The sequence below is a fragment of the Haliotis asinina genome, chromosome 2 (genome assembly GCF_037392515.1).
Source record: "Haliotis asinina isolate JCU_RB_2024 chromosome 2, JCU_Hal_asi_v2, whole genome shotgun sequence".
Taxonomy (NCBI): Eukaryota; Metazoa; Mollusca; class Gastropoda; order Lepetellida; family Haliotidae; genus Haliotis; species Haliotis asinina.
Window position 1 is genome coordinate 77,069,810 of NC_090281.1, and position 18,651 is coordinate 77,088,460.

The window sequence follows — 18,651 nt, forward strand, 5'->3', positions numbered from 1 at the left end:
TATACCCTTGTGTATGTCTCTGCACAGGCAGACTGTAGCGCAAATGGGGTTACGCAGCATACAGAGTATGACAAGTCTGCTTCGCTCGCATGTAAGAAGACTGGTAATTTTCTCTATGCTGCGTAACCCATTTGCGCCACAGTTTACATGTGGTCTCCGGTAGTATTTGAAGGGATGAGAAAATCTCTACCGAAAGTAATACAAGAAGCGTACATAAAATCAACTTTTACGTGCCCCGATTATGACTACTTTTTATGCGGAGACTGTGGTGGCTGGAGAGCCTAGTGGTTAAACCTTTCGCTCGTCACGCAGAAGACCCCTGTTCGATTCCCTATTCGGGTACTATGTGTGAAGCCTATTACTGGTGTTCTGGGCCGTGAAATTGCTGGAATATTGCTAAAAGCGGCGTCACCCTGTCGATATTGATTAGAAAACATATCTTTCTCACAATCCCACCTTAACATCTTTCTCTTACATCCAACACGTTCTGAAATACAAATGCCTTAAACAACACAAATATAGGGTTTCTTCAAATTCTCACTAGAGTTCCTTACAGTTTAGATAGAGCTGTATTTCTAGATATCAAAATTGTATTTATATAGACTCGCCATTAGTCTGTTGCAGACCATTTGTCGAGAGGAAGTCATTTGTGTGTTTAAACGCATACAGCGTGGAAACAAGTGAGTGAGTTCGCCGCTTTTGGCAATAACTGACTTATAACAGTAACTTATAACAATAACTAACAGCTGCATCACGGCGGGGCACACCAGAAGGTGGGGAATCGAACCCGGTCTTCGGTATGAAGCCCATTCCTGGTGTGCCCAGTCTTGATATTGCTGGTATATCGCAGAAAGGCGCGTAAATCAAACTCACTCACATATTGACGTACAATGAGCCATATGTCATAATAAATGTCCAAATTCGGATCCATTACTAAAACGGCATGCATTTCGTAGACGCCAGGAATAGCCCCATCGCGGTAACCGCACACCGCACACGAAAATGAAGCATTCATTTAGGGAATGGTAATCGCATCAGAAAGAAAGCGAAACAATTCAGCTGGCCATCATGGTTGTAACTATATTTTACACACGCTTCTTCCAGTTATCGTGTGGGCGTTCATAGACACCACCCTCCTTTTATGAGTATTAAGTCACGACCTGCTCTGTTTATGTAACATGTTTTACTCTGATTAAAACAGCAAAACTGGAAGGTGAACTGCAACAATTCACTGGTAGTTTGATAGGAATACACAAAAACGTGATTATCGACAATTCCGAAATGTATGGTCACCGTCCATCTCATCATCAAATAAGTTCTCCACACCTGCCTGTGATCCATGAGTCACAGTTTGGTAAGTCTGGTCGGACGAGGTTTCTTCTCACCGGAAGTCCGTCTGGAAGAGTCGGACTCTACATTGCCGGGAGGGGTGGAAGGGTAGCCTAGTTGTAATACGGTCGCTCGTCACCCGGGTTCAGTTTCCTCTCAAGGTCCAATGGGGAGAACATTTCTGGTGTTCGTGATATTGCTGGAATATTGCTATAAGCGGCTTAAAACTAAACTCACTCACCTATTCCATTGCCGGCGCTGTTCAGCAGCCGACAGTACATCCAATATCAATGCCAATAACTCGCCTTCGTGGATTTTCTGAGAGTCTACTTCCTTCATGTTAAACCCCGTGAAGGTCCCGGGGTAGAATAGGCCTTCAGCAACCCATGCTTGCCATAAAAGGCGACTCAGCTTGTCGTAAGAGACGACTAACGGGATCGGGTGGTCAGGCTCGCTGACTTGGTTGGCACATGTCATCGGTTCCCAATTGCGCAGATCGATGCTCATGTTGCTGATCACTGGATTGTCTGGTCCAGACTCGATTATTTACAGACCGTCGCCATATAGCTGGAATATTGCTGAGTGCGGCGTAAAACTAAACTCACTCACTCACACTCCTTCATATTAAACATCTTCATGTTTTTAGCTGTTGTCTTGAAAACCGCAGTGCACATACTGCAGTTATGCAATAAAAACCCTAATGTGCTTGCCGCCTACGTAGCACGTGAACGCGCTACTCCTAGCTTGAGAGAAGCTGTGTGAAGCACGTGTTTTACATGTGCGTTCCAGTATGGTTGGGTATAATCGATTGTTTGGATCATTTCTTTTTAAATTGCTGTTATACTGAGATTATGTTTAATTTACACTTATGTGCAATGTAACACTCACGCGTGCGTAGCACTTTCAACTGTAGTAAGTGTCACTGTCTGTCAGTCCATTTCAACCCAGAATCTAAGTTTCACTCAACCCATTTCAATCCAGAATCTAACTGTCAGTCAACCCATTTCAACACACAATCTGTCAGTCAACCTATTTCAACCCATATTCTAACACTCAGGCAACCGATTACAACCAATAATCTAAGTGTTAGTCAACCCATTTCAATCCAGAATCAGAAGCAAGTTCAACAATCAGTATGTATGAAGACAGATATTGTGAAGTTAATACAATAACAGCTTTACTGCAGATAATTATAAACATGCTATTGTATATAAGCTTTGGACAACAATGGTAGGCATTCTATCACATAATCATCTAGCTTTTTTCATTTTCGGCATTTCCAGCAGTAGTAAAGGTGACAACAATCAACACAAGGAAGGCGTAATTACATCACTTCACGGCACCGTGAAAATTATGCCCCAAAGCATAGATAATTGATCACATGATTTGAACATGGAGAGCGTGTCATGGAAAGACTGTGGGAACAAAACATACACAGCTTGTATGATCATGAAACTATTTTAATGTGGTTGTGAAAAATGGGGAAGAGAGGAAGTGATAATTAGTGTCTACCAGTGAGTAATATTTTCGTTCATCGGGATAGAGACCTGCTTAGATCAGGTCGTTGTTTTATGAAATAGCTTTGGCAAACTTTGCTATTGTTTCTTCTGTGTAGTTTGACGTTGGTTTCGCTTTGCTATTGTTTTCTCCGGTGTAGTTTGACGTTGGTTTCGCTTTGCTGTTGTCTTTCGGTGTAGTTGGGAGGCGCGGGGGTGAAGAAGTATATAGCAGGCACAGAGATACAGACAGACAGGCAGACAGATAATACATTCACCGACAGACAGGTCTCAATACACTGACAGACAGAGAGAAGCACAGACGCGAGTAGACAGACAAAGGCACTGACAGGGACAGGGAGACGCAGGCACACAGACAAGAGTAGACAAAGACAGAAAGACAAAGACACTGACAGGGAGAGAGAGACACACATACACTCAGACACCAGTATACAGACAGATCCCGAGACATTGACTGGTAGACAGAGACACCGAGACATTGACTGGTAGACAGAGACACCGAGACATTGACTGGTAGACAGAGACACAGAGACATTGACTGGTAGACAGAGACACCGAGACATTGACTGGTAGACAGAGACACCGAGACATTGACTGGTAGACAGAGACACCGAGACATTGACTGGTAGACAGAGACACAGAGACATTGACTGGTAGACAGAGACACCGAGACATTGACTGGTAGACAGAGACATCGAGACATAGACATTCTGGCATAGCGACACCGAGACAATGACAGATAGTGATAAAGACAGAGAGAAAGACAGACATAGAGCCACCGACCAATGAACAGGTACCCTCAAGTAGACACGCGGACACTAGACACCGACAAATAGACAGAGTTAAACAGACAGCCAATCAGACAAACGCAGAGCCACAGAGATGCAATCAAACAGACCGGGAGCGACAGAGGCGAGTTAAGGGAAGGAGAGACTTTGGTGTCTTTATTTTCTCATTCCGCTAGAAGAGATTCTACATGACTTCCTCTTGTGGGACTCCTAACGTAGATAAGGCTGAATGAATGCAACAGCTTCAGCGCAGTGATGAGAGTACATGTATAACGACGGCGGCGACGAAGTCCGCGTCAGCGCAGTGATGAGAGTACACGTATAACGACGGCGAGCGACGAAGTCCGCGTCAGCGCAGATGTTGTCTATCACGTGTTAAGTATATTCTTTCCCTTTTGCAAAACAAGCAGTGTTTTCCCGAGAATCAGAAAACTAATGTATCATTTACCGACCACATTTATCATCGCCGGGGCACTACATCATGGACGTCTCCTGCAGCAACAAGTTGGACATGTCGTTAGTCCAGGAGCTCTAACATACCGTAGCCTACTTTCTGTAAACGGTGTTATTCTAACTCCTCGTGGAACATGGCAAAAGTTCTTAACCTATTCACACCATGCATTATTTTTACAGTAGTGCTTGCTCATGGGATACTGTTCCTGACGTCGTGTTTGTAGTCCTCGCTGCAAACGTTGATCGGCATGTGAAACATGAAGAAACTCGTTCACACATATTCATATTTTCCTGCATTTGTACAATAGTGCCTTCCCATAAGACAGGCCTCCCAAAAGACAGACTGCTTAAAACAACACAGTTTGTGGTTGGTTGCATAAGGCTTAAATAATCTGTACCCTTGATAATAATGGTACATGTATGTGCCCAGACATTAAACATTAACTATAGTTTCATCAGTTCATGTAATGAATTATAATTAAGACATACTGCAACTCTTGGTTTTGGCGACATATGGACCATATATGGTATATGGTATATGGTATATGGTATGTGGCATATGGTATATGGTACGTGGTATGTGGTATATGGTATATGGTATATGATATGTGGCATGTGGTTTATGGTATATGCTATGTGGTTGTGGTATGTGATGTGTGGTGTGTTGTGTTGTATATGGTATATGGTATGTGGTATGTGGCATATGGTATATGGTATGCGGTATGTAGTATATCGTATATGGTATATGGTACATGGTGTATGGTATGTGGTATATGGTATGTAGTATATGGTATCTGTCTGTCAGACTCTTTGATCATGCTTTCCAGCTTATTGAAAGACAGTTGTCCAATTTTACTAAGTGTAGATTGTGTCAACATATTATCGATACTTTCACTTTGCAATATTATCTTTAAAAAACCAATTCCTGTATAATTTTTTAATTTATTTTTTTTGTATAATTCCGACTCTCTTCACAAAACTTATATATTGAAACAGGAAGGCATTATAATATTGACATAAAATATAGAACATGTCTGTCATGGTCCAGTTACATAGAGAGTGAATTCCATTCTGTTTTAAAATGTCCTGTTTATAAATATATAAAGAAATTGTACATAAAGTTTTATCATTGGAAAAAGCCATCCGTTTTCAAACTTGTCCACCTCTTGAGTATACAAAATGTTAAGCAGCTCTGTAATCTGGGTACATTCCTTTTCAAGGCTTCAAATGTAAGACTGAACTTAATGTAAAATGTGTTTGCATGTTCTCCTTATGCTTATATATGTACCGAATCAACCTCCGTGTCTGTACTAAGAATGTATATTTTTATGTTCATCACCAGGTAACCAAAAGAATTGAATTGATCTGATTCTGGTAGTGATGGGCCAGTAAAAGGAGAAGGGCACAGGTGATGGAAGTTTATGTTACTATAATCTGTAGTGACTCTAGGTCGGCTCATCAACTAAATAGGGGTGATCAGCATGGGTCAGTTAAATAGTCTGCTCACAGGGTCTGCCTTTCGAGAGGTCTGTCTTTTGGGAGTGAACCTATACAATGGCTATCTCATGGATGGTTTTGTATTGCATATTATGGTAAAGTAGTTTTACTGTTTTTTCCCGATATAGCTAAAATGAAGAACTTACCCCATACTTCACGCTTACTTTTCGGGGTAAACCATTCACCTAATTTTACTGAGTTTAACACTCGTGAAGACTGATCTTCAGCGGCCAATAATTTTCGTAAGAAGCGACAGTCAGACTTGATTGACACATGTCAGCGTATCCCAATTGCGTAGATCGATGCTCATGCTGTTGATCACTGGATTCTCACTCCAGACTCGATTACAAACCGGTGTCATATAGCTGTTGAATTGTTGAATGCGACATCACGAACATCGGGATACAGTGACAAGCATCAATCAAACTGGTGAGACTTTCCATTCTATCCCGTTTCTCGCTCTTACGCCATGCAAGGTACAACAATTTTTATACTACAGCTTTGGCTTTATCAATCAATCAGCACATAAATGAGAGAAAGTTCATTGTGCTCATGATACCATTAAATAGCTACAAAACAACATATGTCCTAGCCAAAGTGGAGAATGTTCAAAGTTATTTATTATCAGGTAAAATATCAAGAGTCAAGCAATCAAAGGAAGCAATCCTCCTATAAACAGGGAAAAGGTTCGCTGACCAATATGGGTTAATAAATACGCAAGCAGATTAGACCACCACCTTATAGCTGTAATATTGCTGAGTTAAACAATAAACAATCTAAGCAACCGACCGCATATTACAAGCCTCTCCTTACCAGTCTATGAGAGCAGTGTTGTTTTATGCCGCAGCCAGAACTGGTATGTCACTGGGGCCTGTAACTGATCAGATCTGAACCAGACTAGTCAGCAGCGGACGGTAACTGTAACGTTCAGTCTCATCGGGGTATGTTAGCACACTCTATCAGACCATTGACACCAAATGATTGTCACCAACCAAGAGAGTGACAGTGACCTACCAGTCACCGCTGGGTTTAATACCGCTTGCAATGATCAATCATGCCCACGCGAAACCTACACCTATCTGTTGCAACACACATGTATTAAGTAAACCGAAGACTTGAAGTTAACAGTTTCTTTGCGCCTGGCCCTCAGTAACGCTTGTTCAAACTGCTCCGTAATAATAAATAAAATTCCGAATTTTTCGTCGCCTGCAGATAGCTAGTAGAGATTGAGAGTTTCCAGCGCACTTACAAGTGTGGAGTCTCGTTGAGAGGAATTTTATGTGGCGTGCGGAGACAAACCAGCACTGTGTCAGTCCAAACTGGGATTGAAATGACTGCCGATAGGCAAAACCGTCTATTTTCATTTTACGTCATGTTTATTTTCCCACTGAAGGACTTAATGATAGTCTTGATATCCTGGTGCATTTCAGGATCGGAAAACACGGATAAGTAACATCCTGAAATGAATTTCAGATTCCTCTCGTGAATTTAACAGTGTGTACTTTCTGCGGACCAGGGCGAGAACAACAGTAGACGTTTTACACGCATGTGCTCAGCCCATCTTTAAGCGGCGGCTCATCAGGTTCGCCTCTCCCCACTTCCCATGCCCAGCTTTAAGCTGATGTATATTTCAGATATGTATAGTGTGATCATATCAATGGTAAATAGCCTATGAGTGAAAATTTACTTTAATCAACTAAATGCCGTTCAACCACAGCATTGAGAGTGGTTTTTGAAAGGAGTATACCATTATATACTGCAACGTGCGTTATGTACTGCAAAGCTTCTTAAGCACCTGTATTCTGAGGTATCGTGACAGAATCTCAAACCGTTATCCTGTACCCAAACAGAATATGCTACGGAGAATTGTCACAAATGAAGTCATTATAACCGCAAAGCGTCTTAAACGCTTAAAGAGTGAGTGAGTTTTCAGTATTTCAGCAGTGTCCAAGACATGTACTTTTCACGTTGTACCTGTGTGGGGAATCGAACCCGAGTCTTCGGCGTGACGAGCGAACGCTTTAACCGTTATCCAAACCCAGCGCCCTCCAGTAGAGCAAGGTGCAGCCAACTCTGTCTTACAGCGGGGCACGATGACAGGCGCGCACTACAAAGATGGCATTCTGCATATCTACGTGGGGCCGTATGCTGGTGCAATTTGACCCCGGGGTCACTGATGTCTAATTACTGCAGGGAACCATGGTGCAAATCACAAAAATGTGGAAAGGACTATGGATCTCCTTACCTGATCACCCTGTTACGGTATAGGAACACGGAAGCGTTCTTTCAGAAGAGTGGAAAAGTCTTCCATTGACAAACATTCAGACACACTTTGGAATCATGAAAAGATGCCAGGTTTTGATCACATCGTGTGGATCACATATATGTTGCTGGTAACTGGTTGCATGTTTGGACAATAGATCAGGTTTCTGGCGTTGTTTTTGGTGAGAAAATCTCATTTTGACTGAGCAGATTTTTGAACGCTGATGAGGCTTTGAGATGAGTAGGTGGCTTGAGATTCAGCGACAAACACTGAGCAGAACATATTATGACGATCGCGGAAAGCCCCAACACAGAATTTGAAATGAATCCCCGTGAAGTCGCCTTGAGCTTCCATGATAATCCCCAGTGCCTTCTATCTGAACCAATATCGCCCCTGTATCTGTGCACTGAAAGATAACGAGTCAACTTAGTGGCAATGAGTCTGTGCCGGACTGCAATGTGTTTCCAGCTTAGAGACGTACTTATATCGTCTTGACCTCGAAATGACACTAAGTCTCTCTCCATCAGCAGCCTTCTCTGGCTCTTAACGCTTTTGATGATAATCAGTAAAATATGTGGTTTATCGCTTGTAAACTTTACAACTTTGTAGAAAAAATAAACGCTTTGACTTTCTTTACCGTTAAATGATGAGGTTAGCTTGATGGAAAGCCTTGGTTTGGCGTTTCTAATTAATGTGATTATCAGGTAGTATTTCATGATTAATATATATACCATTACAAAGTAGGAGATATTCCATTTTTTGAGCATACCACTAGCCAATGCCAATTCATATGAGAAAAAGCGATATAGATACATACAGATGAACGATTTTCAAAGGAATGGAATATATTGTCATTTAACATTTTCGTGTAAGTTCTCTCCATCATCTATTTCTCCCTTGGCTTCATCGTTTACATTTTATCAATTCTGTAAATCCAATATACCTTTTCTTAGAATGGTATACCATGGGGTATAACTGTGAACGTCTTCACCTGAAAACAGGCAGATTCCTATCTGAAGGAAACACTTGAAGTCTGGAATCGTTAGTGCAATCTTCATGTCGCGGTGATAAGGATTCTGTGGCAGTGGAAGAAATTGCAGGAACAGGTTACAAAATATGATTTAAACATGTGTTTATTTCCGAAACCCGGGCTGGTAAACAAGCATTTGTATGCTTATAAATACTGCTCCAGCAACATGACAATTTCAAGGTCGTGACGGATGCAAATAAACGAAAATAATAGACAACGCATATGTTCATAGATAAATAAAGTGATATAAGTAACTAAAACATAGATAAACTTAACATTACAATATTATAATAAGTGCTGCAATAAATGCTGGTACAGCATATATGTACAGTGTGATTCACATATGTAATTCACAAAATGGTAATACATGTCGGCCACGTTACATTTTCACTACAAAAGTCCTGTAATCATATATGTTACGAAGTTCCACAGGTTAAAACATGACAATTAACCGATTATGCTCGGATTATGGGCTCAGATATCTTTTTATCCTATTAATATTTATCAAATTGCAATTTATTACATATATACATCTTCAGATGCTTTCATGTCATTCAGACAAAGGATCTTAGTTATATATCAACAACCTTCAGATGCATTCGTGTCATTCAGACAAAGGATCTTAGTTATATATCAACAACCTGCAGATGCATTCGTGTCATTCAGACAAAAGATCTTAGTTATATCTCAACAATCTTCAGATGCTTTCATGTCATTCAGACAAAAGATCTTAGTTATATCCCAACAATCTTCAGATGCTTTCATGTCATTCAGACAAAAGATCTTAGTTATATCCCAACAATCTTCAGATGCATTCATGTCATTCATACAAAAGATCTTAGTTATATCCCAACAATCTTCAGATGCTTTCTTGTCATTCAGACAAAAGATCTTAGTTATATCCCAACAATCTTCAGATGCATTCATGTCATTCAGACAAAAGATCTTAGTTATATCCCAACAATCTTCAGATGCTTTCATGTCATTCAGACAAAAGATCTTAGTTATATCCCAAGAGTCTTCAGACACATCAACCGACCATTAACAGCAGTATCCTGCATCGCAGATTACACTCGGATCGAAGATAACATATTGGTACTAACATTACCATACAACATCGATATCGTTCAGACAAAGATCGAATAGAACGTACAGGTACTGTACTAAGATTACCACAATATCACTCAGGCGGAGATGGAATAGAACATACAGGCACTGTACTAACATTACCGCAAAACACTGGTATCGTTTAGACAAAGATCGAATAGAACATACAGGAACTCTACTAACATTTCCACACAACCTCAGTATCGTTCAGACAAAGATCGAATAAAGCATAAAGGTACTGTAATGATATTACCATACAACACTGATACCGTCCAAAGATCGAAGAGAATATACAGGCACTGTACTAACATTACAATACAACGCTAATATCGTTGAGACAATGCACTCAAGATAAGTTGAGTAAACGACCATGTTCCTGGAGTAAACAGATGTTGCTATTCATCACTCCGACATGCTCACGCCTGACGCTACAGTGGAGCTTCCATTTCACGCCCACTTAACTAAAACACATACAGCCACAGACCATGGCGGAAACATGGCGAAATCTGTAGTTTTTAAAAACGGAAACAGGTATGGAGGGACTTTGTTCATGGAATATATATATATTCCATTGATAAGTCTCTACAGCACGGTTTTCAAATTTACTGTAATCTTAGACAAACATGTTCATAAAACTTACAGGCTACAAATGTCGTCATACCTAGACGAATTTACACGCTAAACGGTTTCAAACTAGTTGTTTAGCACGTCGCTAACAACACGTTATCTAAACACGTTCGGTAACGTGTGACGTTTGGTATCTCTATCAACTTTATTTCTCTACAAGTCACAATATTGCATGCAACGGATAGCTTTTCAATGCAACACGTTCACTGGGATTGGAAACCTATGGGAAACGAAATGTAATATTTATCAGTATTTGTCTCGTAATGAAACCGAACGACCTAGAATTGATGAATGAATGGATAGCAGGAAATGTTCTTACTCTTTAAGGAATCACTTTATAACCCAACACGTCAACAGCGTACCCATTTGCTTGTAACTCATTGCTTATAACATGAAGCTATACTTATGCCCCACAATGCCATTGTATAGGTATGGAAAACGAAACAACCGGTATACAATTGGCAATTGAAGCGAAAGAGAAAAATATTTCTTAACTGAGGAGAAAGAGAAATGATTAATCTTATTCTCATTGATCGTTTTATAACACAACGCTATACATACGTCTTATGTCAGCAGCGCGTTGAGACAGAATACGAAAAACTAGGTAACGATGGCCAATAATTGTTTCTCAATAAACCAGAACCGCATAAAATTGATGAAACAACAGAATAAAAGGAAATATTCTTGTTCTTTAAATGATCCTTTTATAATACAACTCTGTACCTACGTCATGCACTTGCAGCGTGCAGGTATGGAAACAACCTTAATGTACCGGTGGTCAATATTTGTCTCTTGCTAAAATCGAACGACATAGAATTAATGAAAGAGCAGAATATAGGAAATGTTTTCATTCTTTAATTGATAAAGCATTCTTTACTTTGAGTCATGTTAACAGCTATTGTATTTCAGACTGACTGACAGCTATCGATGCCTATTGCTCCAAGATGCTGAGAACACGACTACATTTATGCAGTGAGCTTAAATGAGTTGCACGAATCTGTTTTTCTCTGACTCTCATGGGTAACGCGTTCTGCCTTCATATGGTGCATGGATTTTGATCAGTCTGTTGGCGTGCTTGGTGTACATCACATGCAATGAGCCAGCAGGAGTGCGTAATTTGGGTCACGCTTTGTACAATTATATGCCGATAATGTACTCTAATCAATACACTCTATACAAAAGTGTCGGTCGTGATGAATGCAGCTCGAATTAATATAGACGCCTTGAGTGGAAAGTGCCGTTTGAGGGGCATGTTCGCTTAGATACGGACATGCTTTCCATGCCAGTAAGTTCGCTTGTGGCTGAAAATTTCTGATCCTAGCTACTAGTGACAGCGTTGATGTTTCCACATCACGTGTAGGTTGTCTTCAGCGATGCTGTGGAGCCTGCTGTTGTAGTCAGCTTTCCCCTGCTTAGAAATGTTTGTTTATTTGATGCTGCAAACAGGACAACTTCAGCCATATTGTGACGGTCTCTAATTAATTGTGTCTGGACCAGACCTGTGATCAACGGCATGAGCATCAATCTACGCAACTGGGATACGATGAGATGTGTCGACAAGTCACCACCTGATCCAGTCAGTCGCCTCTTACGACAATCGTGCATTGCTGAAGACCTTTCTAACCCGGATCTTCACGGCATTCCAGTGAGTGAGCAAGATGGCATTCCAGTGAGTTCAAATCCACATTGATGCATTGCAGTCACCGTAGTATAAACTTGTCCTCCGGTTCAATGCCGTGGTGAAGAACATCTATAAGCAATTTTCTGTTACGATTAACCTCTATAGTCTTCTTCATAAGCAGATTACAATTATGTTGGCCATTACTGGTTCATTGATCTTTCAGAAAATAGTCCAAAACCAAGATTCCGTTAGAACTCCTTGAAATCGAAGCTATTATTTTGCCAGCTGGTGGAACAAGATTTGGAAGAGGTGACGTTTGATGTTACTATGGTTTTACAGTGCATTGTGTCTGTCTGATAGTTCTTGACACTCATTCAGTGCAATGAAGATGGTGAAATCGGCATCAAAACGACCTAAAATCTCAGTACAGATGATAAACCTATAGAGTTCCGGATTAGGAGTCGGAAGCCTTGAAACAGCATGGTGCTGTTGAGCAGTCTAATGGTGAAAGCTTTCACTCGTCACGCTGAAGACCCGGGTTCGATTCCCAAAATAGATACAGTGTCTATTCCGGACACTGTGTCTGTTCCCAACTGTGGTGTTGCTGGAACACTTGAACTCAGTCACTCATCATAGCCCTCGTAAGAAATTAGAAGTTCAGTAACAAATGATTTGATGAACGTATTCACATTTTCGATTTGGGGTCCCTCATGCTACGTTCTTTGATGCTAGAAATTGTCCTCTGAAAGACTTCCTGTCATAGTTGTCAGAGTTTCTGTGTAAAGTCAAACTTGCTGACCGCCGGGTTAAGATAAAAAAATGAGATTTGACGAGTTTTGATAAATAATGCTACCACGATTTGTTAAACATTTAACAAGAGGTACTGAATCTCTAGTCAGCCCCCCTCTTTAGGCAGCGCCTGACCGAGTTGAATAACAAAGTTTACGGCCTGTGACCTTGACGCATTCCTTTCATTACTGAGACATGTTCAATGAGGTAAGGCATACACTCCTTGCATGCCAATGCGTTCTGTGGGTGTTGAGTAGCTGGGGGATGAATGTAGGCAAATCGTGCAAGAGCATTCCAATATTAAGTGAAGACTCTTTCTTAATGTCAGAGAATGCTAATTTTACATGCACGGATTCGTCAGATAAAATCCGATAAGGATTTCGTAGGAGGATGACACAAGTATTTCTGTGGAATGTGCTCTTTTCGTAAAACGACATGTGCATCACCAATAAATGACAGATGATATTTGTCTTCGGTATCCTCTAGACAAATAGGGCAAAATCTTGAATAGTACAGTCGGTCTGTTTCTTTGGGCATAGCAGAGGGGATTTCATTGGCAGTGGTGCCATCCTACAACATCATTCACTACCAAATATGACGCCTCAGGTTCGCCGTTGGGTTGACGTTGGTGTCGAAGTCGTCAGATCCGTTGATGCCTATCAATAAAACGCAAAGCAAATCGATGCTCATTTTAAAGCGACCCGTGAAGATAGGTATTGATCTTCAACACCCCATGCTTATCGTTAGATGCTACACACGGGATCAGGTGGTCAAACCTGCGGATTGGACTGACACATGTCATCGTATCGCAGTTACGTTGATCGATGCTCATGCTATTGATCGTTTGATTGTCTGGTTCAGACGGGATTATTTACAGACTGCCGCACAAATAACTGGAATGTGCCGAGAGCTGCCTTAAACATCAACACAAGTCTTTGGTGTTAACGTTTTAACGCTTTCTCACATACTCACACATCCTTCAAACGTTATGTACCCTGTGATATAACTGACACACTCACACAGTCCTCAAACGGTGTGTACCTGACTTTGTGATATACCTGAGACACTCACACATTCCACAATCGGTGTGTACTTGACCTTGTGATATAACTGAGATGCTCACACATTCCTCAAACGGTGTGTACCTGACCCTGTGATATAAGTGACATACTCACACATTCCTAAAAGGGTGTGTACTTGACCCTGTGATATAACTGACACACTCACACTGTCCACAAAATGTGTGTACCTGACCCTGTGATATAACTGACACACTCACACAGTCCACAAAAGGTGTGTACCTGACCCTGTGATATAACTGACACACTCACACATTCAACAAACGGTATGTACCCGACTCTGTGATATAAGTGACATACTCACACATTCCGCAAATGGTGTGTACTTGACCTTGTGATATAACTGGCATACTCACACAGTCCACAAACGGTGTGTAGCTGATCCTGTGATATACCTGAGACACTCACACAGACCACAAACGGTGTGTACTTGACTCTGTGATATAACTGAAATGCTCACACATTCCACAAACGGTGTGTATCCGACTCTGTGATATAACTGACAGACTGACACATTCCACAAACGGTGTGTACCTGTCTCTGTGATATAAGTGAGACACTCGCACATTCTTCAAACGATATGTACATGACCCTGTGATATAACTGACATACTCACGCATCCCTCAAAAGGTGTGTACTTGACCCTGTGATATAACTGACACACTCACACAGTCCACAAAAGGTGTGTACCTGACCCTGTGATACAACTGACACACTCACACAGTCCACAAACGGTGTGTATCCGACTCTGTGATATAAGTGACATACTGACACATTCAACAAACGGTGTGTACCCGTCTCTATAATATAACTGACACATTCGCATATTCTTCAAACGATATGTACACGACCCTGTGATATAACTGACACACTCACACAGTCAACAAACGGTGTGTACCTGATCCTGTGATATACCTGAGACACTCACACAGACCACAAACGGTGTGTACTTGACTCTGTGATATAACTGAAATGCTCACACATTCCACAAACGGTGTGTATCCGACTCTGTGATATAACTGACAGACTGACACATTCCACAAACGGTGTGTACCTGTCTCTGTGATATAAGTGAGACACTCGCACATTCTTCAAACGATATGTACATGACCCTGTGATATAACTGACATACTCACGCATCCCTCAAAAGGTGTGTACTTGACCCTGTGATATAACTGACACACTCACACAGTCCACAAAAGGTGTGTACCTGACCCTGTGATACAACTGACACACTCACACAGTCCACAAACGGTGTGTATCCGACTCTGTGATATAAGTGACATACTGACACATTCAACAAACGGTGTGTACCCGTCTCTATAATATAACTGACACATTCGCATATTCTTCAAACGATATGTACACGACCCTGTGATATAACTGACACACTCACACAGTCAACAAACGGTGTGTACCTGACCCTGTGATATAACTGACACACCCACACATTCAACAAACGGTATGTACCCGACTCTGTGATATAACTGACACACTCACACATTCAACAAACGGTATGTACCCGACTCCGTGATATAACTGACATACTCACACATTCCACAAACGGTGTGTACTTGACCTTGTGATATAACTGACATACTCACACAGTCCACAAACGGTGTGTAGCTGATCCTGTGATATAACTGACACACTCACACAGTCCACAAACGGTGTGTACCTGACCCTGTGATATAACTGACATGCTCGCACATTCTTCAAACGATATGTACACGACCCTGTGATATAACTGACATACTCACGCATCCCTCAAAAGGTGTGTACTTGACCTTGTGATATAACTGACACACTCACACAGTCCACGAACGGTGTGTACCTGACTCTTTGATATAACTGATATACTCACACAGTCCACAAAAAGTGTGTAATTGACCCTGTACATATAACTGACATCCTAAGGCATTTTTCTTCGAACGTCATAAAACCTACCCCTGAAAAACGTGGACTTACTTTAAAAAAGGCTCATAAATGGACGTTCAAAGAACATAGTGTCTTAATTGATACAGCAATAAACAGATCTGCTACATCTCCGTTACAACGTCATAACGCATGCGTGGACCAAGTTTATCAGCTGGACCGGAGCAGGGAAGAGTCATCTCCTTACGATTGAACTACATGGCTTAATGACCTTGCCTTGAATGAAGCAAGTGTAGAGGATATGTCACTCCAAACTGGGGCTTCCTGGACCATGAGATTTCCCAGTTGACGTGTATAGGGATGTGAAGTGCGAATATTGATTTGTGTCCTCAGTAGCGAACGGCATGGACACGAAGACGCAGAGCGATTGGACTTCACGGGTGTAGTATGGGTGGATCGCCCACTCAGCCGATTCCACGCGTATGTCGTCGTGGAACCCACAGTTCTGTGTTTCTTTCTGTTCGTTTTGCGGGAACGGGCGACGTTGATTACGCATTTATGTCATGCTCCTGACGTTCAGTCACTCGCTATGGAGATAAATGGATTGTTTTATGGGACAGTGCAGTTAAGTGTCTGATAGAGGGACACTGAAATATACAGTGTTGTGAAGTGTTCTGGTCGTGTTGTGTGTACCTCCACATGCAGTTGTCAGATCTGTACAAGCCCCGGGAGTATCGCGATGCAATTCTGGCGGAGGAGACCTCACCCAAACGTCCCTCATGTCGGAGGTGCAAGGCTGCTTGTGAAGTAGACGATACCAAGCTTATACAGAACGCGTCTGAGCGGCTCGGGGATAGATATATTAGATACGTTGTCCACGACAGACAAGTATTGACTGTAGTAGAGGCTGAATTAACTGTAAACTCCCTCAGAGACAGACATATCCCACAGGCTTTTATATTCACCACAAATGCATTGTTTTCTTCTCTGGTGTAGCGTCGCGTTTACCCGTAGCATTGATCACCACGCGAGGGTAGTCAACTCAGGCTCTCTGACGGAGCCGGGGCTACAGATAAGAGGCTCGGGACTGAATCGATTTGGGGAGGTGATTTGACTCAGGTGCGTGAAAATTGTAGAGGCCTGTTGTGTTAGCATGAAAACAGTGCATTGATTAGGTGGGAAGATGAACAGATGAAATACGTGTGGTCATATCACGTCAATGTCCCAGGGATAAGCATTTTTCATTGACTTGTGTCTGCGGGACTACGGTTTCCGCGTCGTGATTGGAAGTATCTCATCCGTCACACGAACAGGTAAGCGGACGGACAAAAAGCCCGCGAGGGTGTCGTCTGCTATCAGCTGTAGCAGCCGACGACATGGGCAGAAGCAGACAAGCGTTGGTTCAGCACTTGTTTATCTTGCACATGTGTGTGGTGATCCTGTTATCTCAGTGTGCTTGTCTCTCAGACAGAAAGTTATCCGAGTTTGAGGAAGTTGTGAAGACGGTCCTCCATTGTAGAAATGTACCTGCTGCGTCGATATCACTTGTGCAAGATGGGAAAGTGCTGATGAAGAGATCGTTTGGAAAGGCCGATCCGGAGAAGAATATTAATGCCAAGGATGACACGCAGTTTTGCATTGGATCATTAACGAAAGCATTCACTTCAACGATTTTGGCTAAGCTTGTAACGGAGCGAAAAAAGTGAGTATCTAAAATCACTGCCTTTTGACATTTTTTACATTAAATCTGAAAGCCTATCATAAACAGCTTGAACGTCATATGTAACTGGGCTAGGATGGCATGTCAACCACGTCAGCGATCCTGACCACCCCAGTCCCGTTAGTGACTTGTTTAAGACAAGCGTAGCTTGTTGAAAATCAATTTCAGCCCACACCGTACCATGCGTTTTGGTTGACTTGATTGTACGTCATCGTACATGACGTCGTTTGATGATGCTCGTCATATCATGCACCGGTTTGTATGACAGAGAGTCGATCATATAAAGGCCCTCGTCATATAACTGTAGTAGTATTTATTATGACGTGATGAAATAATCATGAAAAACAAATACAAAATACAAAACCCAACCGTATGCTCGTCGGAATCCACACGCACGAATGTAAACAGCGAAATACACATACATGGACACAAACGGACATATGTGTTATGTGTTATGTAGGACACATGTGGATGTGTTATTACGAACAGGACACGCATGTATTTGGCATTCATATATAACAAATGGAGTAAAAAGCACGTGCAAGTGTCATTTTGATGTTACAGATGAATCTAGACACATGTGTATGTGTCATTTGTGACAGATGACGTAGAAGATACGAGCATGTATCATTCTGTTACCGTACTTTATGAAAAACACACAACATGTGACTGTCGTTTGTTTGTCACATATGAATGAGGACGTACGTGCACGTTATGTTGATATAACAGGTGAAGATCAAGCGTCACTGATCAAAGGTGAGACAAAACGCACGTGCATGTCATTGTTTTATGGCAGGTGAATACAAAACATACGTTCATGTGTCATTCTTTTGTCGTAGTTAAAGAAAAGGACACTTCAGATGTGTCATTTTAATGTCACAGATGAATCAGAATGTACATGCACGTGTCACCGATACCAATGATAAAGTAAAACGTGTACGTGTCAGTTTGATATA

At 41.6% G+C, this 18,651-nt stretch overlaps 1 protein-coding gene across 1 annotated transcript in view; it reads left to right on the forward strand.

The window, feature by feature from the left end:
• The first annotated feature begins 16,160 nt into the window (after positions 1–16,160).
• Positions 16,161–18,651, forward strand: part of LOC137274351 (uncharacterized) — a 42,191-nt gene continuing 39,700 nt past the window's right edge. Inside the window, exon 1 of the mRNA XM_067807502.1 lies at positions 16,161–17,677. Coding sequence (XP_067663603.1) covers positions 17,352–17,677 — 326 coding nt within the window. The 5' untranslated portion in view covers positions 16,161–17,351. The remainder of the gene's footprint in view (positions 17,678–18,651) is intronic.